General features: G+C 33.8%; 2 protein-coding genes across 5 annotated transcripts; one reads left to right on the top strand and one right to left on the bottom strand.

Moving 5' to 3' along the window:
- Window positions 1–1,991: 1,991 nt before the first annotated feature.
- On the bottom strand, window positions 1,992–14,895 carry LOC128238280 (hemicentin-1-like). 4 transcript variants are annotated; one of them, XM_052954021.1, is made up of 14 exons: window positions 14,755–14,895; window positions 13,922–14,240; window positions 12,618–12,914; window positions 10,623–10,907; window positions 10,254–10,544; window positions 9,364–9,645; window positions 7,977–8,264; window positions 7,394–7,714; window positions 5,546–5,680; window positions 5,209–5,230; window positions 4,568–4,656; window positions 3,943–3,958; window positions 3,565–3,644; window positions 1,992–3,121 (listed from the first exon to the last, which is right to left on the bottom strand). In XM_052954021.1, the coding sequence occupies exons 2-13, from the start codon at window positions 13,959–13,961 to the stop codon at window positions 3,566–3,568; spliced, it is 2,145 nt and encodes a 714-aa protein (XP_052809981.1). In that variant the 5' UTR covers window positions 13,962–14,240; window positions 14,755–14,895; the 3' UTR covers window positions 1,992–3,121; window position 3,565. The 4 variants fall into 4 exon arrangements, with proteins under 4 accessions (XP_052809981.1, XP_052809991.1, XP_052810001.1 ...); XM_052954031.1 differs by having other exon boundaries at window positions 5,546–5,677; XM_052954041.1 differs by lacking the exon at window positions 3,943–3,958.
- Window positions 14,896–20,272: 5,377 nt separating this feature from the next.
- On the top strand, window positions 20,273–21,719 carry LOC128238295 (uncharacterized). Its single transcript, XM_052954077.1, has one exon. It carries the CDS (start codon window positions 20,333–20,335, stop codon window positions 21,191–21,193), a length of 861 nt encoding a protein of 286 aa, XP_052810037.1. The 5' UTR covers window positions 20,273–20,332; the 3' UTR covers window positions 21,194–21,719.
- Window positions 21,720–22,558: the final 839 nt, after the last annotated feature.

The following is a 22,558-nucleotide window of genomic DNA, read 5'->3' as shown; positions in this document are numbered from 1 at the left end:
TTCTGACGAATATACACAACCCTCATTAAAGAAGGGACGTTACCGTTGAATATTCGTTTTTATTGTTAGTAGCATTATTGTTCTTTAACCTATAACCGGTGTTTCTGTTATCGTATGTATTCGAATGTATATAATGTTGTGTAGTCATTTCTTTGTAAGATATTGTTCTGTGAATTTGGTTCTGTTGCTCAAATTCAAAAATAAATGTTGACTTTAGAAGAGTTTATTAAAAGTGACGATTTATTACAGATATATGCTTTAAGGTTCGAGCAAAAAATACGGAAAGAATCTATAATTTGAAATTCAAACTCAGGTGAATGATAAATCTTTAATGGAATTTAGTAATTCTGATAGAGTACACAGGACAGACCCACTTTACATCAATTACATATTATTGAAGATGTTACTGAATTTAACAAAACAAATACTGTAAAAGGTACAAAATAGTTTGAGGGTTAAGTTGTGATTTGCAGCGTTCAACTATGCCCTTTACTTCCATGTATTTTCAAAGCATTAACTTATATGGGATTAAGGATATATTTAAATACTGCCAAATCTTTATTTTTGATTCTGCATGTGAAATTGATTAATTGGTTCTGATTGTGACCTGTAACTTGTTAACGTCCTAACCCATCGCCAAATGTTAATTACTTCACTCGTCGGTGCAGAGGACCCAACATAAACTTAAAGTATTTATGTTCCCGTAAAACGGATCGGGAAAGATCTACTATGATCAGTCGTGGAATATGATTGTATCCAGATCCTAAATTCGGATATATCAATAAACATAGGTTGACCTAGTTTCCGTGAGATACCTTGCATTGAGTTTGGATACATTTGTCGTTTCCACTACCAATGGAAGATAATATAACAAAGTCGTTTAGTATTATTCTTAGCATGTACTCTTATCGGTCCCATTCGTATGTTTAGTACTCATTATCTCCCTTGGATCTTACGATAACTAGATCATAAGCTGTACAGTTCCATGTGCTAGTTCTCATTGTAAGTTGGATTCCTATTATCAAATTGCAACAACCAATCCGGCATGAAATGTTTCCCGCTGGTTTTGTTTTAAAAGCCTCGACTTGTATACAATGTGTATGTCAGTTCCACAGTTTTCCAAAAAAGGAACGTCGGGCGTTGTTCTGTTCCATTGGTTTTGGATAAGGAATAATTTGGGGTGGTTTGTTTGATTTCTATTATATCTTACGTCTCGTGGAGTGACTTATGAGTAGCGCATTTGTTTCTTAACGTCTTGCTTTATTTCTAATGTGTCATATATGGGCATTTCAATCAAGCGGCGTAAACCTTTTCTAGTCTCTATTTTGCATGAATAAGTTTCACCTATATTTGATATGCGATTATAAAAATAATAAGGCAAACATGGTTCTTAAAACAACCGGTCCTTACATTTCATGTGTTTAAAAACCGCTTTGAAATGAATTCCATGTATAATAAATGACGTTTTATTTTGATACATGAAAGCATGACCTTTTTTCTGAAGCGATTTCTTAAAGAACTATCTTCGATTGCATTTCTTTTCATAGAATAGACCTTCCGATTGTTCTCACATTGTGATGAGAGTCGAAGTTTTATAAAGGTATTCAGGGGCGAATCCAGGATTTGATTTTAGAGGGGACACAACTTAGAGGAATAACCATTTGACTTGCAGCCTGCGCTCAGAACCAAAATTAGTTTGGTTTAAAGTGTTAATGGGGGATGTTGATAAGAATATTTTTACAATTTCTAGTCCGAAATGGCGCATTTTGAGTGTATTTCTTTACTCGTTTTCTCTTATATTGAAATAAAAAGTTAACTTGGGCGATTTTAGGGTCTGGGTGCGCCGGCCCAGTGCGCCCCCAATGAAACCGCTAGTGGTATTCATGCTAATAATGTCAAAACTTAGGGTGGAAACAATTATATATATTAATCAAACAATTTACTTATTTCTGTTTAATGCAATCAATTCAATGTTCAATTCAGAAAACGAATGTAAAAATATTGTTAAATTCAAACGTATATATTTAGTAAAGTGTGCATTATAAATTATTTTCACAAGTAAAACTTAATTTCATAATATTTGTAAAGTATCAATCACACTTATATTACTATTATAAATACTTATCACGGGAACTGATATAATAAGTATAGTATATACAAATGTTTTGTTTGAAATAGGTCAAATGATCCTTGATCAAACATTTCAACAAAATACGATGCATATAACACAAAGACGAAAAGACATAAACATTTACATTGCATTTACAATTGGTTTGTATATTTGACTAGTGATACATTGGATAAGTGATAAAATTGTAACAAATAAGTTACTAGTAAGCATATCAAAATAACTAGTAGATGTTAACCTTTGGTCACGTGATATTGTTTACTTTCGGGTATTCAACAAACACGTGGATAAACAAAACATAGGAATACATAGTAAACAAAAAGCAAAATACATTTTAGATAAATTAGATAAAATCAGTTTCCGTATATACGTGTGTGGAATCTTAAAACTGATCGTGCCATTTATAGTAAAAGCTGTCTGAAGTTATTTAATTGCCTTTTTCCAAATGTTGTAAATTCTAATACACAGTAACAAGATATTAAATTAGGCTCGTGCATAATTACCTGATTTAAGTATTTTGACTAACAATACAAAAATCAAACAAAGTTTTGTGCAGCCATTGTCTCAACCGCACTGTATTTCCTGCACAAATTAAGTCCCTTTTCAAGTAAAAAATACTAAATATCCATCAAATACGCTTGGATTTCATCTGTGCGCTCGTATATATTTTCAATAACGAGGGAAGTGAGAAAAGTAACTGTTTTCACAAAGGACAATGTTCCATAACGTGTGTGTTTATATTTGGAATATGCCGTTATTTATCCGCACGATAGTTATTGCACGGTTATTTCCCGCCTACTTTTTACCTTTCTGATATGGGAGGTAATGTATAGACGAAAAAAAGAGTATAATTATGCTGACAAAGACGATGGCACTGTTACAAGCACGTTCAAGCCTAGTACGGCGCGGGGATGTTCTTTGGTTTCAATTACTGTACTTAAGGCACCGACTGCACAGTGTTCTTCAGCGTAGTGTTTTTAAAAACCGGATCCTCTGTAAAAAAGGAATTAGAAAACATTGCTGCCTTTATTTCTCTATAGCAAATAAAGGTTACAAAGGCATTGACTTTGTTAAGATTTTATACAAAAAAGCAATAATATCGAGTACACTTTGTTTTTTGTAGTATAGAGCCGCGTAATTTTCTACCATACATTGTCGCAAACATGCCATACTATCAAACTGTTTTTAATACTAGTACATAAAAACACATTTCTATTGTGTGTACCCTGTAAAACAAATTGAATTAGTACTTGTTCACACAGTCTGTGAATAAATGAAAACACAATCTTTTGTAGCTGTGTATAGAGGACTAACAAACATTTTAACTTATATTACATTCATATTTATATGAAAACCTACAGAAACAAGTACAGTTGTCGAAAGTTTAAACATAAACCCACTCAATGGCACAGGGTCAACGCCAATGACATAGATACCTTATTTGACGTTTTCGTATGTAGTATTTGACTTCAAACTGGACTGTTCTAACGGCATGTACTCGTGCGAACTGTCGGGTCTAAAAGTTAACCAGACATACCTTATATTCTAAATTTGGTAAAGCCGTGTAATTTGGAAATAATGCAAGTATATCACAATAAACACTATTGAACGCATCAGTTAATTTTAACGATGTAAAAGAAATCGTTACCATGAAAAGAGAGTTTGATATACGAAAGATAAATCATGGTATTGGGAAGAACCTGGATATAGGTCATACATTCCATATACATTGTACGTATATTATCAGCATATAAAATGTACACATAGTAACGCATGTTACGTTTGAATGTTTCATTTCCATTTGTTTAACATACCTAACATCTCTTATAGCTGTAAAAGAAATACGGAAACACACTTGTAAACAATACGATAAAAAGGAATTGAAATATAAACACACGTAAATCAATCGATGCGTTTTATTTAAGTTTTAACAATAAAACGAAAAGGATACAGACCAATGTCAATGCCATACTTACTAAATAGTGGAAAACAACAATTAAAATGTATATAGCCAACTAGGAATTATATACGAGAATGTACATTTTTCGGCCATAACGATTCGAATTTGACACAATCATTACTGTTCTCGGCATGTTGCCCACAGCATGGTTGCAACAACCGGTACGGTTAAATCCATTATTAGTAGCTTATGATTTTAAAATAGGCTCTCCGGTTAGCGCAGTGGTGAGCGCACTCGCTTCTCATCAAGGCGATTCGGGTTCGATTTCCAGCTTTGGCGCATGTGCGTTTGGTTTGTGGTCACCAAGCCGGACAAGTGGGTTTTCTCCGGGTACTCCTGTTTTCCCAACAAAACAAGACCACACCCTCGCGTAAAATCGTGCCAACGCGAGTGATTAAAATAATGTTGTTTCACAATCGTTAAAAAATAAATAAGTTTAAACTATTTTAAAATAGGTATATGTTATATATGACACTCACCTAGAATATCGTACACCGTTGCATTTGTTGTCATGGATATTTCCTCGTGCGTCTGAGCTGCGATAGGATCAGAATTGTCTGCACAGGATCTGAATGTGGCATTGAAAGGTAATTGATCTCAACTCACCTTATAGCAGTATTGTTATACTTTAATCAAACTATCTCACTTATCCCTGAAATTAGACTTGCTAACTGATTGTACTGCCATTGTTATAACCATACATTACAAATCAATAAATGTACACACTTGTACATGTCTTTAATAAAATAAAAATAAGCATGTTCAGTATTTAGCTACAGTTCGTATTTTAATTGCCAACCTGACTTCAATATGATACACAGTGTAATGAAAGTTCAAAAAACTTAAGACAATCTACTTTGTAAGCATAACTACCATTAGGGCTCACCTCCAACGTAAATAAAGAAAACACATCTATTTTTTCATTTCTTTATGACTGATGTATTTATTGTTATCTCGCTAATTTATCTTAAATCCTCAAGATTTAAGGGGTGAAGAGGTTCAGAGAATTTTATCCATAAACCCTTCTTGTTTTAGATTAACCAGGCCGTGACTGTTGTTTTCTAACCCATGCCGGGAACACTACCCGGGGTTCAATAATCACACACTTGCATAAACTTACACGGATTTCCCAGGAGGAGCATCTGCAATAAAGAATGCAGTTAAAGAAAATAACACATGTTGTCGAAAGTCAAAAACAATCATGGGCATAGGATATTGCACACAATTTTTGTTTGCTTCTTATCGTTTTCTGAAATATTTCGTCAAGTATACTTGTCAATTTCTATTTAGCTTTGTACACTATGAAAAGCGTATTATTCAGACATACGCTAACAGTTAAAACACAGCATTATGGACTGTTTTTGGTTCAAAGACACCTAAGATGTAATAAAACGATTGAAAGATAACATAATGGACCTAGTAAAAGGGTAAAGTAAGATAAATGTTAAGCTACATACCTGTTTTTCTTTTAATGTTACACTTGTGTGTATACTTCCGTCTAAGAACAACTAGGGCCAGGACTATAGCAACGACACCTCCTATACTTCCGCCAACCGCACCGCCAATAACTGGACCAGAACTTGGGCCTGCTTCTAAACAAAGTCATTTTTTAACAAAGTCTTGTATTGTGGATTTCCATTAATTACAAGAAAACAGGTTGTCGATTTAAAGTGACACTCTTAATCAAAATCAATACATACACATGTATAACAAACATACATTTTAGTGACAAATCTTAAACAACTTACTAAATAAAGCATTTATGGAAAATGTTAATTGCTGATAAAAAGATTGTAACCGTGTTTTTAATTGCTGAAAACCAAACAATATTAAATTATTGGTGAATGCTAAAAGATTTACAGTGATCTACTGTAGTCTCATTCGGTTATTATACCGTGTTTTCTGCACAAATCTTTCAAATAAAACTCGGAATCCTTCATAAGAACTACTGTTTTCGACATTTCTTCACCCTTTCTGGTATATTTAAACAATTGTATTAATTGTGGTAAATCTTATTTGAGAGTACTAGCGCATCTTTAATATTTTATCGTCCTTTTAAATGATATGAGACCCCTTGAATAGTAATATAAGCATTTACTTTAATGTTATAATTGTGCTTTTGATGAGTTTAATTGTGTTGAAATTTGCATTGATATTCTCATTGTCAAATGTGTTCTCATGCAACAAAATATAATTAAATCAAGTTTGATGATTTATAATAAAATTAAAAGATATATTTTTTATCATAACCTTAAATCGACTCAGAGGGAACTACCTCTCTGGATTTTATCTTTGTAGGAATACAGACCACTGAACATAAGATATAACATACGTTAAAGACGTAATATTTCTTCATAGAAACACGACAGTGCATATATATCCTCATTAGTATAACTCGCATTGCATTATACAATTATTATAATACTTAATAAGTGAACACTTTATTTCATGTGAAAAGGTAAAACCTATTAACCGTATTATTTGCTCATAAAGCTTCTATCATCGTATAAAATGTCCGTTTTTGGTCCATAGAAGTGTGTTAACAAGCATTTGGGCGTTCACGGTAAAAAAACATGTATTATGCAGTAAAATCACGTGCCGTTAACGATCGGCGTTTTGTGATCCAAAAATGCATATCCGAGCCCAGTTAACACCCGAAATACGGATGACACGATTTATTCAGTTGACATATTTATGCATCCATCACAAACACATCTTTAAATGCTTGTATCGCCATGTGAAAACAGAATGACAACATAAATATCAAAATTGAAATAATCGCCAGGCTGACTTCTTACTTATTTTCAATTTCGAGGAAGGGCTTCTCAAAAACTAGATAAACACACCTAGTTTTTATAAAGTATATATGCAATATGTTGTATGTGGAAGTTTCCATATTTATACATACAATTACAGATAAAAGTACAGTAGTCGGAAGTTTAAACATAAACCCCGTTTAATGGCACAGGGTCAACGCCAAAGACATAGAACACAAAAACGAAACAATCACAAACCAGAAACATGGAACAACAGCACAAAACTCCACAAACAACACACTACATATATAATATACAAACAACTGGGGGTGTTTATCAAGGATTGTTAGGTACCGCCTTGGAACGGTCAACGATATCCAATGCTATTTAATATTAAATATGAATATTAGTTAGCTAGTATTGATACAGTTCAGTATAATATATAAATCCTTGTTTTTCACAAACCAAAAGTGATCCATCAGCATCAATCATATGTATAAGCAAATAGTATTAAATAGTTACACAATACAAATCTTATCCAATACGAACCTTGTGACTGAAGATGGAATATTTCTGAAGTACGACCTAGTTCATTGCTCGCGTTAACTCTGTAGTAACCAAAGTCGACTTTCTGTACACTGGTGAAAGATATACTTGTTTGAAGCCTATTTACTGACACAACTAATTTCACGTTCTGCGTGTTATGCATGGTTGTCCATCCATCCCCAGACACGTCTTGTTTCTCCCACCGGAAGTCTGACATATCCGGGCGGGGATATGCTACTAAGGTGAAGGTCAAATTTGCGGGTACGCCGGTTACGCTAGTAACAAGATAAACTGATGGTGAGGCTGTCGAAGCACGCGGAGAGCCTAGAAATGAGCGAAAACACATGTTTAGTGAAGTAGATCGACGTCAAATATACACAACCAGACGCTTTGTCTTCTAACTAAAATATTACACAGATTTATTTTGAACTAACAAACGATGAAGAGCTTGTTAAAATGAAAACGGTATTTTGAAGCATTTGAATTAGGAATTATCATTAATATAAACAAGATGTTTAGCGCTACTGTTCTATATAATAGACAAACATACTATATTTTACAAAGTTCATTTGAAGTCCATACATACATTTAACAAAAACTGTTAACGTTCTCATAACAGGTGCGGAGTCGTGGACGTTACGCCCCGTACAGATGTAGATGCCATCATCTTCACATTTAATTCTTTCAATCACAAGACTCAGTTTCTGTGCACTGCCCACTTGTTTGAGGGACTGTCCATCCTTAAGTATTTCAATATATGAACCAGGGTTACTATCTACTGCACAGTGAAGGCTAACGCGAGAACCGTCAAACAAAACCACTTTCTCTCTTCCTTCAAGTCCCGTAATAGCAAAGTCTGCGATTGAAGCCCCATCTGAAATTATTGCGTCGTTATTCCTAATCTTCAAGTTAATGCTACCTCCGAGTGTTCTTATATGTGTAGCTCAGTTTGAACAAGTATAAGGTTGAATATCAGAACAGAACAGAAAAAATATTTTTGACTTAAGCATATACAGCTCATCGTCACATTACACAAATATAAATATAGAATACACACACACATAAACAATAAAAATATATATAGTTTCATGTATAACACGTTTTAAATGATTTTTGTATTGACAGATTTTTCAGAAATTACTCAAAAATGGAAAGAACAAAAGAAAAAAAGGAAAACATCAACCAAGTTACACATAAATCAGCGTGCATGATGGTTGATATGAAAGTGAGAATGTTAAATATATTATTTAACACATAAACCTTGAAAATTGCGGAAAGAAATAGAAAAAGACATGAACATAGAAGCAGTATTGCCGTTTATAAAGGAACATAATACCAATAGATTGGAGATACATCATGTGTGATAAAACAACAACAGGAAATATAACAAACAAACTTGAAAAAGGAAATACAAAGACATATACAGACGTTCTTGTTTTTGGTGACAATTCATGAATAAAACAATTAGGCATTGTTCTTTCTTATTTCAAAGGCTTTTAGACAGAAAATTGCTTATTTAACAAGAAGTGATTTATTATCAGTTTGGAGTAGAGAGTAGTCATACTACATATCCATCAACTTGTTCAAACTCCCGATGAACTAATGTTTCTCAACGTTGCAAGGCGGAGATCCAGACAGTTATTAATATTTTGATATACTAGTATGTGTGGTCTGACAGCGTTGTTGGTACGTTGTTTAATTTTTGTTAAAACTAATATTTCCTATATTAACTAATATACATGTTCGCGTTGATTATGTTTTAATAATGGTTAGAATGATAAGAGTTTTGCATATTGATGTTGAGTACCTTCGATGTTTGCTCACCATCGCCCAACTGCCCAACTCCCTCTGTTATGTTTGAAATGCACAATAATTCAAAAATTGCGTAAATGTATTACTAGTAGTTTAATATTTACACGCGTTTTAATCAAAACCAAATACAGCAAATGAAGTAAATTTCATGAACTACTCACACACTACTTTAATATTCAGTGCGCTCGATATGGACCGAAGCTCCTCTTTAAATCCGGTCGGGTTGAGAGTGTTCGATGCCAAACACGTCCTAGTGGTGTCCGTGTTAGCGATGAACGTCCACAACTGATCAGATCCGTTCCAGGAGGAGTAAGTGGGCTCGGGGTTCCCCGTGGATATGCATGCTACACTGGTCGACTTGCCCCGGATGACCGAGAGGCTGTTTTCTGTAATACGAGGCCCAGTTGTTCCGCCTAAGTGAAACACAGGTCTGCTTGGAGGGTCTAAGAAATAAAGACAGTATGACATATGGCTTTCGTTACATGTACATTAGAGATAAATGATTAAAATAATTCCGTAAATTAACGTTTCATATGAAAAAACACAAACACAAACACCAAACAAATCAAACATTATATTTTCATCCAAGAACAACAAGTAAATTTCTATAACTAAAACATATTCTTCTAAGTGTATAAAAGATTAAACATTTTTTTTATTATTTATATATTAAGGCATTTCATAATGCAATACATTTAATAAAAACACATTTTGTAATTTGAAAATTACTATAATGTAATTCTTGGGTAAAGGTTGTAAGTGATGCCGATGAAACAAGATCAGATTAACGTCAACTGTTAATAACACACTTTATTTCCACAATGATCAAATATACAAAAAAATACAAAAGAGTGATGATATAGTACGATTTTATTAGGATACACAATTATACCTTTAACAAACGAAGTGATGCCAACGTTTAGTTTCTTTATCATTTATATAAGCCATGTTGTTCATTTGACGATGACAAAATGAGTTACACGAAAACCACCATTACTGTACAGGTACATAAACATATTTACATTCAATATGAATCAATTATATCACTTACATAGGAGTTGTAATCTGCATTCATTCTGGTTTCGACCTGTCTCTGTACTTCCATTTGTTAACGTAAATGTATTCCGTGCAGTTACTGTAAACGGCCCTTCAGTCTGAATGTTTGGAGCAGACAGTTGATAGCTAGATATACTGCCACCTGACCACGACCATTCCCAAGTTGAAGCCGGAACACTATCGGCAACACAACTGATGGTGAATGTGCTGTCTTTGACAACACGCAGTGTTCCTGATCCTAGAGAAGAAGCAGAGCCTACCGTGCATTGTATGGACGCTGGGGGATCTGAAGAAATAACATCAGTGAAACAATGTTAAACGAAACGGAGCAAAACAAACAACACACAGAATATAAACAACTTACACATCACTAGAACAATATACGAAGAGGAATTTGATTTCGGAACATGTGCTTCTCCAGACGGGGCCAATGTATTGCTACTGGTCACGGTAAATGTTCCATTATGGCTTTTCTGAATGTTTGAGAGCGCAAGTGGACTGTTTGGTCCCGGTCCAGGATGGGTCCATGTCAGGCTAGGTTTTGGGTTGCCGCTGCTAGTGCAATTCAAGGAGAAATTCCAGCCCTCGCGTATCATTATTGTTGGTGGAGCATCTGTTCCGGCGTAGTCACAAGGGATACTAGGACCGACTAAAATGTAATTATGACAACGTGAATATAAATCTACTCCAGGACTAATAACAGTTATCCGATGCCTTTTGTAATAGTTAATTCTGCCATTTATGAACTGATCCCGAAGTTAAAGCTACATTTTGGACAATATAAAATATAAGCGCCGACAAATCGGTTGTCAAGACAAAAGTTTTTCTGGAAGGTTTTCATGAACACGTAATAATAAGAAACTGGTTAGATTGTTTTGTGGGAGTTTATACGAAATAAGAAATGAAAGAGTTGTCATAGTTTCTTTATACTTTATATTTTATAATGCCAAGCTGTAAGGATGAAAACACGTAATTGGGATTAAATTGTTACATTTACCATTTTCCCTTATAACCTTTATTCTTTGCTACCACTACATTACGAGTGAGTATTGCCGAAATTTATCATGTTGTTGGGAAATGTTAAAGGCTCATTGGCTGCAATTTGAATTTAAACAAATATTAAAATATCACAAGCAATGAAAAACATTTCATGATGATAAGTCATAGGGTAATATTAATTCCATTAAACTTGTCACAAAAATAATAACCGAATAAAAAAATCCAAAATAAATTACGCCGGCTTGAACAATCGAAACCTGCCTTTCCGTTCTATAAAGCATTTGAACACCTTTGTTATTTAAACAGAATTTGTCAACCTTGCAGCGAGGTTATAAACATTTAAATTATTTCTTTATTCGTCAATATAATCAAACATTCGTTTAAAAGTAGAGTATATACCTTAACAGTCATGGATAAGTATTTTGACTCATGATATTGAGCGAAATTACGCTGAGAGTCCGTAATGGAAAAATGGGTGTGAAGGACCAAACACAAATTAATATTCTTGTTTTATGGTTCAATATCATGCAAAACTAATGCATGCATTTCATGTATGTATTGGTTATTTAGGAATTAAGATACTTTTAAGAAAGTATGTTTGATGAGAGTTATGTCCAAAATGAATAAATATTAATCGAAATGTTTCTAGGTGCCAATATATTTGATACTACCTTAAGGCGAGGGAGTCTTCGTAAGACATGTTCTCAATTTTGTCGCAATTTTAAGGAATAATTTTCCCTAAAAACCTCTAATTTTCATGGATAAATATACATTTGGTTTATAATTATTTCACTCGTGAATCTGACTCAAAGTTGAAGTTACACTTAATTTACTAAAATTAGCACTCATTGGAAACCCAGGTGTTCTCATTCTTATTCTTTTTATAACTGAAATTAGTTTTGACCACCATCTCTTAAAGATACACATTGTAATTCAGTGAGATATAACAACAAATTTAAACGAGTTCTACCTAAAGTTGAAATTCATTTATGGATTTCGTTTTCTATTTCATGCACAAAATTATTTTACATTAATAGTTACTTGATATTTAGCTGGAAAATAGTGCCTTTTTAGGTACATGACTATATAACTGAAATGACGTGAGTGATTTTCTTTCCGACACTGTGCTAAATAACGGTTAAATTTTACAATGGAACGGGCTCAAACAAATGAAACAGTGAAATTGTAGATGGTTTAAACTGTCACATTATCAGGATATATTTCCGTTGCTATTTAGTCAACATCGAAACTCATGTATTCATGCAGACAACAGTATACATCAACATTAATTTTGTGAATACAGACAATTGTGAAACATGAAAATTTAATATCGAAACAAACTTATTAACGTTTAGCATACACTGTATATTTGCCAGAGGCCTGACCGACGTTGTCACCGTTGTTCCACCATTGCTGCCCTCACACCGGATTCTCTTCCCCTGGTCCTCTTTGGAAGGGGTGTATGTCAGAGTGCTGGTTGTTATGAAGGTCGTGGTAACATTATTGCTAAATGCTGTGATGTCATCAATCCCCTTGAACCAGGACACAGTAGCAGGTGGGCGGCTCTCGGACGTGACGCAGGAGAAAGTTGAAGAAACACCGTCTACCACGTTCACAGGGTCAAGCTTCGGTGTCAGCACAATAAAGGTTATGGGGACTGGAAACATAATGTCATGTAAGTGGCGTGGTATATCAACATAGGAATAGGTGTTTTGTTTGTGTGTTTGAAGTTATTTACGGTAGCAGAAAAATTTAATGGTGAATGTTCAACAATTAAAAATATGTTAGAATACTAGAAAATCATATAATTATATACCGTCGCAAATCCCACACTGATTTTACGGTTAATTCTATTATTACGCACTTGTTTTTATTTCAGTATTTATGTGATATTCAATAATGTCTAGCTGCCATATTTTACTGATGTGTCTTATACGCTTTAAAACTACATCTTTAAAATGAAAAAAATCCAAAATATTATGAAATGGTTTATTATAATTAAAACAATTATCAATGAAATTTGAAGTGATATTTTGATGCAGGTTGATCATGTTAAATGATTTATACGAATGCATAATTATATAGTAAGGTAATAACTCAATTCGGCTATGAAATTGTATACATAGAGCTGAAATATAGCAGTAATAAAATTATTACATATTAAACATACAGCAATAGTGATAGCAGTTCCAAATTTGTGAACGAGTATTTCGAAAAACAATTACAATTTCAATGATAAAATTACATAAATCATATAAGTAAACACATTGGAAAAAAACAATATTTGCACATTGAATTTAAGATTTACCGAATCAAGAATTAATTACAGTCATACCACGTTGGCTCAAACACCCAGGGACCGGCAAAAAAACATTCGAGCTAAGCGGGAATGTTTACCTTCAGTATTAAGAAATCGGTTCTGCACATTCAGTCCGAATCAACGAGGAATTCGAGTTAAACGAGTTCGAGGCAACGGGGTTTGGCTGTACAATGTTTTATACATAATCTGTCTTATAAGGTGCATGTATTGCTATGCGTTACAAATCAAAATGATACTGTTCTGTAATATAAGTGTGTATTGCCGAACAATGCAAACTGTGTGTGTGTGTGTGTGATCACTGATGTATTTGTTTCTCACAGATAATTAAGAAAGGAAACACATACCTGCATAGGTGATAGTCACGCTGCCTTGTACTGTCCGCATGAATCCAGGTCTTGCACAAGTATGTCCCACTGTCTTTTATTTGAAAATTTCTCAACGTAAAACTAACTATGTCGTACCCCGCATTTGTGCCATCTCTCACGGGTATTGTTGACGCTGATGCTAGATCCCTAATCTTGCAGTAAAATTTCCAACACTTTGTCATAAATATTGTTCCATTAAATATCTGTATACTTATTCCTTTCACATCACTTTTACATGTCACGTGTACATCGCCTCCAATTGGCACATACGTTTGGTCTGCTGTCATTGTAATGATGGCTGAAAAATACCCCAGTCTTACTATTGATTGTGTTACAATCAACATGCATATTCAACATGTTTGTTTTTTGTGTTAATGTTCGCTGTTATACTTACAATGAATAAATGCAAAAATAGTCAGATTATTCAGAACTTTGCTGAAGATGACATCGCTATCTACGTCATATTTTACAATTTTCAAATCGTTACTGTTCTGAAAGTTTAATCGATACGCTTGTGATCTGCTGTATTTCAAACAATATTTGACCTGAACATGTTTAGTTTTGAATATGCGAGCACAGCATAAAGTATTTAGCGTATAAAAGTTTACAACGTTGTTTTAAACCAGTTTATAGCTTAAACACAGCTCTTAACAATCGGCTCAATGTTGTATTTAAACTATGTACCGGCACTTCATTATTTAAGGAACTAGTTGCACAATCTTTAATGTAAATAATTAGTCAGAGAGATCATATTATTCAATCTTACATTTTGCAAACAACGTTAATCAGAATATTTCTATCACAGTACTCACCTGAACATTCCAAAGCCATTGCGAATACTAATATCCAACGCAACACTCGTATATACAATATTTCCATAATAATTCGCACAAACAAATCAGACAAACACGTAACGGTTGATTTAAACTGTTGTATCTAAACGTTTTCCCCTGCATAAAGTTCTTTAAAGTGACACTCTTATTCAAAATCAATGAATACACATATATAACAAACCTATATTTTGACTGATAAACCTTTAATGCATTTATGGAAAATATTAACTTCTATTAACCAGATTGTTATAGTGAATTAAATAGCAGAAAGTGCAAATATATTAAATGATTGGTGAATGCTAAAAGATTTACTGTGGTCGACTATAGTCTCATAAGGTAGAAATACCTCGGTTTATGCTCATTTATTTCAAATTCATCGATACTATTCATAAGAACAATTGTTTTTGATTGATATTTATTCATCCTTTTTGGAATATTCAAACAATGTAATTGATTGTGGTAAATCTTATCTGTGAGTAAGAGTGCATCTTTAAATATAAGGTTAAGTGAAGACTTAAGAACGTAATTAAATATTAAATTATATCCTGCATAACAGGAAGCAAAATCTATTAAATATTCATCTAGTTAAGTGAGGATTTCCATTATGTAAATATATATGTCTATCCTTTATAACAAGACGTAAAATTAAAGTACGCTTTTAGTTTAAATTTAAGTCATTTACATTTTAATGTTTCAGCCTCTTTTAGGTTTTCCATGCAGACAGCCAGATTTTAACCCCAAAACTGTAATCATCATTTCAGCATGTACGTTTGACTTAAGAAAAATATCAAAAGATAGTACACTTCATTTAAGGGGAGAAAATATATTAATATTTGCTGTTGATTGTCTTGCATTAAATGACACAGAAAATAGGGTTATGCATTAAGACAAATCCAGTATGAGCATAGTTTATCCAAATATTTACAGAAGTATATGTCGTCATTTTTAAATGTTCTTAAAAATCTTCACGAAAATGGACTATAAAATGCCAGGAGACTAAATTTTTGTAATTTGTTTGTTCTTTTGTAAAACTCATACGTTTCATATTTCCGAGAAGGGACGTAACTGTTGACATTTCGACTTAATTGTTCGTAGTATTACTGCTCTTTAACATAGAAGTCTGTCACGTTCGAAGTTTCTTTTATAGTTCAAGTTACTTTATCTTTATTATCAAATTCATAAATTGTACACTGTATTTGAACTTGTTCCCTGTTACTTAACTTCATGAATTAAACTTTCTTGAAGATGAATGTTAGTGACCATGTATCAAGGACATGCTTTTAGGTTTGGGCAATAACACTGTGAGGGAGCAAAAACAATCACGTGATCACAAATGCGAACGACCACGGAGAAATTGAGACAACAAAACGTATGTTTTTGACGTTTTCGTTATTATCTTGAATCGAATTAAAACAAGACCTAGCCCATGGTACACAATAACAAATTTGGAATCGAGGATGCAGACGACCACACATTTTGTATATCTTGCAAAAACAATGATAAAACGGCTAGTTTCACCTGGTTCTTTACGAAAAACACTTATTAAAGCAAATATATACCATTTAGAGTACCTTTGCAAGGGGTATTGATGTTTTTGAAGGCAATATCAAAATATCAAATTATGCGAACGGCCACACTCGAGAATTTTAGGCGAACAACCACACTTTTTAAATTAAATTTGAAGGGGGTGCGAATAAAGCCTTCGTGATCTCAATGATTTTTTTCTATTCACAGGACAATTGTATCCGCACAGGACGCACACACGTGTATAATCTTCTCGACAAATCCGACATGTCAACACCAGAATGTGACCGAGATTGTGCGGCATGCGTTTCGAGGCATTCGGCCATTGTAAAGGAGATTATTGTCAAGTAAGATGCTGATAGAAGTCACTTTAGGATGTGTGTCTAGAATGAAAAGAAGTACTAGGGCAATTTTCGGATGCCAAGATCTAACGTACATTTAATAGGGCTAAAACCCACCCAAATCACATGACACCTATATATCTAAGTATGTCAATCGTTAAACTTGTTAAAACACCAATTTTTGTATTGTAAGATGAAGAAAACATACATTTAATTTATCTCATCCACACAATTTCATGGACCGTATGTTCGATATACGTTCAACGAAAAGGAAGAAGAGTGGTACAGTATGTTTGGATCGAAATTCATTACAAAAAGGGGCACTGGGTGTCAGAAGGGAAAAGGCGAGGAGAAATGATTGAAAAACGTTAGTTACATCCTAAATGGGATTCATAACATTCAATGTTGACTATCGATATGATCATATGGAACTTCTTATGCTACTGGGTAGTTCATTTATAGCCGGCGAATGACATGTGTAGTTATTACTCATTTACAAGTTGTTTCTGATTAAATATGTGTTGTGCCTTTATTCTTTATTGACACGTCACTTATATTGCAATAAGCAGTGTTATTATATGGCAATACTAGTGAAAATTAATCAAATAAAACTGATATTTGATAACGTTTATTGTATTTATTTTAAAAATACAAACGGATCACTTTAAACACAGAGTATAAATCACATTCGCCTAAAATTCTCGAGTGTGGTCGTTCGCATAATTTAATATTGTACGATTTCTTTTAAAAACATCATTTCACCTTGAAAATGTACTGTAAATGGTATATATTTACTGTTTATATATCTTTTTGTTAAGAACCAGTTGAAATTAGCCGATTTATCATTGTATTTTTGCAAGATAAACAAAATGTGTGGTCGTCTGCATCGCCGATTCCAAATTTGTTTTTGAATGTTCTCAAAAACTACAACCTCTAGAATAACAGACAGTTTACCACTTGAAAGTGGAAATCATGTGCCGTACCATGGGCTAGGTTTTGTTTTAATTTGATTCAATTTAGTAAAGAAAATTTACACAAACATACCTTTTGTTGTGTCAAGATCGCCGTGGTCGTACACATTTGTGGTGACGTCACAATTCTTGCTCCTTCACAGTGAATAACAACGGTAAAAACCCTCATTAGCAATTCAGACTCCAATGTTTGCCCTAAATGTAATTTTAAAAGAACAACGTATATGTGGATGTGGTTTCTAAATGTGTGTATCTAAGACATACATTAATTGGTCCTGTTTTGTTATAGTTTACATCCTTTGCCACGATGGAGAACCCAAATGTACGGAAAAAATGTAAACAAAAGTTGTCGAATTAGGTAAGTGTTTTAAAGGTACCATTATTAATACTCCACAATAAAGAGCACTTTCCACGTTATTGCAATGGGTGAAAAAGCAAAAACAAAATTGATAAAGTGAACGGACATTTTAGATTTGATAAAGTACACGGACGTTTTCCAACCATTCAGTGCACATTCTTATTATTTCTGTGCCAAAAGAGTTACAACCTCCTCTAATAATATCTTTTTTCCCGGTTAAAAGCATGTTCCATGGCCCATTGCGGAAGATTATAAGTATTTTCCATGGCCGAGATTGTAAGATAGGTTCATTCCGAGCCGAGCGTAGGGTGTTTTGCGGTTACGAGGTTAACCGAGTTTCGGCAAAACACCCTGCGCGAGGGTCGGGATGAACCTATCTTACACGAGCGGCTATGGTAGATGCTTTTTCTCCAACCTCAGTTAAACAAAATAAAATAAAAATGTATTTTTTGCTGGAACTCTTTTGTGCTCAGTGAAAATAATTGAGTATGGATATGCGATAATTTGTGGTTGTCATGGATATGCGCGCAGTGATTTAGATTATGTTAATAGTCAAATCGGTCTTTAAATAGTTCTAGAGGAGAGTGAAGCATTATTTCTTGAAAGGTGTGTGAAAACTGTGTTATGGTGACATTTGAAGCGAGAAATAAGTATTAGCGTTCTAAATATTGCCACAAGACAATGTTTCCATGATGCTACAGACGACAGTCTTCAACAAGGGAGGTAATTACAACGTGGTGACCATAAAAAGGAGTTCCATACGGGTATTTTATCTACGCCCGTGGGCAAGATAAAAAATTCTAGCATAGATTTTTGGATCAACTTATCTGAGGTGGGAGAAAGTTGAATCGAAAACCATTTATTCTGATATTTTAAGGGAACATAGGTAAACCCAGAATATCACGCTCTCGGGTTTGGATACACCTATCTTCAACTGCGACCAATTGAAAATATCAACAATATGAAGTTGTTCTGTAGTTAAGAAACCCCTATTTATACTGATGATGATGCTGATGCTGATGATGCTGATGCTGATGATGATGATGATGATGATGATGATGATTAATATTTTGATGGAACATGCGTTGGAGATTCTTAATACAAGAAAATATAAGAAATGCGAGAAAGTTCATAAAGAAAATTGTCCAACGTTGTCTTAGTTGCCATGTAGTTATTTTACAACTGCACATCCTTTTTTATTTTTTATAAGTAAGCAACAATACATAGGTTACAAGGCCAGATTTTAATATTCATTTGTGTTAAGCGAAGGTTCTGAATTCGTGAATATGTTTATGCTAGATGATAGACGATGACGAGGCTTCTTAAGATGTCATCCCTTATCTTCGTAGCATATGTTCAATTAATAAAAAGCAGATTGACGTGTCACTATTTGGCAAGCTGACTTGCAGTGTCCCGAACTCGATTACCAGTGTTCATGCGGAACATATAAATTATATTCGAATACAATGCAGAACAAACTCACAATTATTAAAGCAGTGTGTATATTTATTTTAAGCGATATAGATGCTTTTGTAATTTGAGCAGAATGTAAGTTGTTAATTTGAACGTTGGTTACGTAGGTAAAGGATCCAATCTTTAAAAGCCTCATAATTGATTTTACATACATACAATACATACATACATACATACATACATACATACATACATACATACATACATACATACATACATACATACATACATACATACATACTTACATACATACATACATACATACATACATACATACATACATACATACATACATACATACATACATACATACATACATACATACATACATACATACATACATACATACATACATACATACATACATACATACATACATACATACATACATACATACATACATACATACATACATACATACATACATACATACATACATACATACATACATACATACATACATACATACATACATATGATACAAATATTTAGAGGAATCTTAATTATGTTTGCAATAATACTCTTCACTGACAATCAATTTAATCTTAGGTCAATATATACAACTCTAAAACATAACATTTAATAAATGATATAATTAAAAAAAATACGAACTACTTCAACTGATTTACCGGCATACATCCGAGGTTGTTTTCGACAAAAATGGCCGAGGAGCTCCGAATGGGTTATCCCAAAAGTCACGAACATATACGATCGAATTCATCTGTTACACAGATGTTTTACACAGATAACCATTACATACCGATGATATTTTTTTTTTATTATTAACGACGTATTGATTAAACCTTAACAAAGATGTAATTGCCTTTTGATATATGATGCAAATTGCTTTCAACAGTTAACAACGCATTGCTTGCTTAAAAAACGACAAGATGGCTAGAAGAGAGAATATAGGTCTTGTAGTAGTGTTGCTCTTATGCATGATAATTCTTCTATTGAACTTTCGGAAAAAGATGGGAGTTGATACGTACTTAAAGAAATTTAGTACTGGATTACTTGTACACAATGGTTTAATGTATGACCAAATGAATGAGCTAAATATTAGTGACCGAAAAGGAGGCAATGCTCAAAAATTACAATTTCCAGAAGGAATAAAGGCCTTTCAAAAAACGTGGTCGCAGCTCGGTCAAGACATTGAGATAGATCGTCTACTGAAACAAAAGAGGAATGGTTTCTTCATCGAAGTAGGAGGGTATGATGGCGAATATTATTCAAACACTTTGTTCTTTGAAATGGAGCGAAATTGGACAGGTTTACTTATCGAGGCAAACCCATATTTATACGCAAACCTTTCTCAAAAGAACCGAGCATGTTACACTGTGAATTGTTGTATAAGTGCTGATATGTCGAACATGACTTTCGTTCTAGCGGACGATCTTACCAGTGCAGCTATGTTCATGCCAGATGCAAGTGTCAATGAAATCAAAAGGTTAGGCACCGATGGGGGCTGTGCCCATTATGGCGAACATGTCATTGTTACTTGTCACTCTTTGCAAGACCTGCTTGGTGCTATAGGGGTGTGGCAGATTGACTTTTTCTCGTTGGATGTGGAGGGTGCCGAATTACACATTTTGAAATCTATTGACTGGGATAAGGTCTATGTAGATGTTTTTCTTATTGAAACATACAAATCAAAAACTATTAGGAAAAATATTATTGAGTTCATGAAGAGTGTCAATTATGATCATATTGGTAAACTTCTGATCGATGACATTTTTAGAACACAAAAATAATGCAATTGTAATGCAAACTGATTTTTTGTTTTGCTGCATTTAACACCCGTTTATTATATACATTACTGATTTAATTGATTTAAAGAAACACATAACTCTATCAGAAATGTCATTTTAATGACGCACTATTTTTTTATAAAGTCATTTAACCATCGCGGATTGACACTTGAATGTTTTGACTTGACGTCAGCAGAGTGGAATACGGACCACTGTATTTTGCGATATGTATCGCGTGTTGATTTATAATGGGTATAAAATGAAGAGCATAATTGCTCTTAAGTTTTTTTCTGATAGTCAATATTATGTTGTACATGAATGTAATAGTGAAATGACAATACGCTTAAGTAAACGACTATCGTCAAGCACACACTGGCATCAGAATGGCGAATCTCTTGCAAACCTTTGTATAATATTTGAGCCAGAAGTAGACCACTAGATTATTTGAATAAAAACAATAAAATAAATACATCAAGTATTATCAATATGATATAAAGTTCACTTGAGAAAGATTTGCTTTGTTTTACTAATAAACATTACCCAGTGGTATGTCCGTCGTTATTTTCGTCGTCACCTACACATGGTTTGTTCAGACCATAGAGGCAAAATGTACTAGTAAGGGACAAGCCCTTTTAAATTGTTAGCCGGACTTTTTACGTGGAAGTGGACATGTGAAGGTATGTCAATAGTTTAGTTTATATATGTTGATTGGGTGTAAATGGGTGGCGTTATGTTCCATCCGTAGGAAATTTATTAGACTCCAGTAATGAAAGAATCATTTCCAAGAATTCTGAACGCCAATATTTAGTAAAATTAAAATGAACTAGTATATACACCCATTTAGCACTCCAATGTCCATATTTCAAGATCTAAGTAATTGAAAAGGAACCTAAATTGATATGTAAGCCCCGGCGTACTGGAATATGTTTAAGTATGCCCCTCCTAGCTAAACTGAATAATGAAAGTAATGTAGAATGCTATGGAATTCAATGAAATTTAGGCCAATATATTTCGGAACAGAGATCCAGTAAAATCACAAAGTACATCCAAAGTATCAAAACAGCAGGTTTTGTTTTGATTGAAACCTTCAATATGAAGCTTTGCAATAAGGCCACATTGCTTATGATACAAGGTTACTAGGCCGCCGATTTGACAATGCCAGGACTCATGGCTGCCATCCTCACACCTTAAGGATTGTACGCTGCCAAGTGAACGCCACTAGGCTACCAAGTCCAATTTGCCAACGTTGACGATATTAAAAATATCTGTCATGTGTTTCCGTTTCGGATAGAAAAATCCGACATGAGGGTACCTGCGTTGCCAGGTAACGAGGCTTGCCGAGTTACCGGCTACGCAGCATGCCCGAGA

Source organism: Mya arenaria, chromosome 1 (genome assembly GCF_026914265.1).
Source record: "Mya arenaria isolate MELC-2E11 chromosome 1, ASM2691426v1".
NCBI classification, from domain to species: domain Eukaryota; kingdom Metazoa; phylum Mollusca; class Bivalvia; order Myida; family Myidae; genus Mya; species Mya arenaria.
This window is presented reverse-complemented; position numbering and strand designations above follow the sequence as displayed.

Bases quoted from the DNA above. Each gene is read 5' to 3' on its own strand.
- LOC128238280 (XM_052954021.1), bottom strand. From the start codon at position 13,961: ATGCGGACAGTACAAGGCAGCGTGACTATCACCTATGCAG. The intron at 9,646-10,253 runs GTAAGTGATATA...TTTATTTCTTAG, and splicing joins ATGCAGATTACAACTCCTAT to ACCCTCCAAGCAGACCTGTG. The intron at 7,715-7,976 runs GTATGTATGGAC...GCTCATTTCTAG, and splicing joins GTTAACAGTTTTTGTTAAAT to GCTCTCCGCGTGCTTCGACA.
- LOC128238295 (XM_052954077.1), top strand. From the start codon at position 20,333: ATGGCTAGAAGAGAGAATATAGGTCTTGTAGTAGTGTTGCTCTTATGC.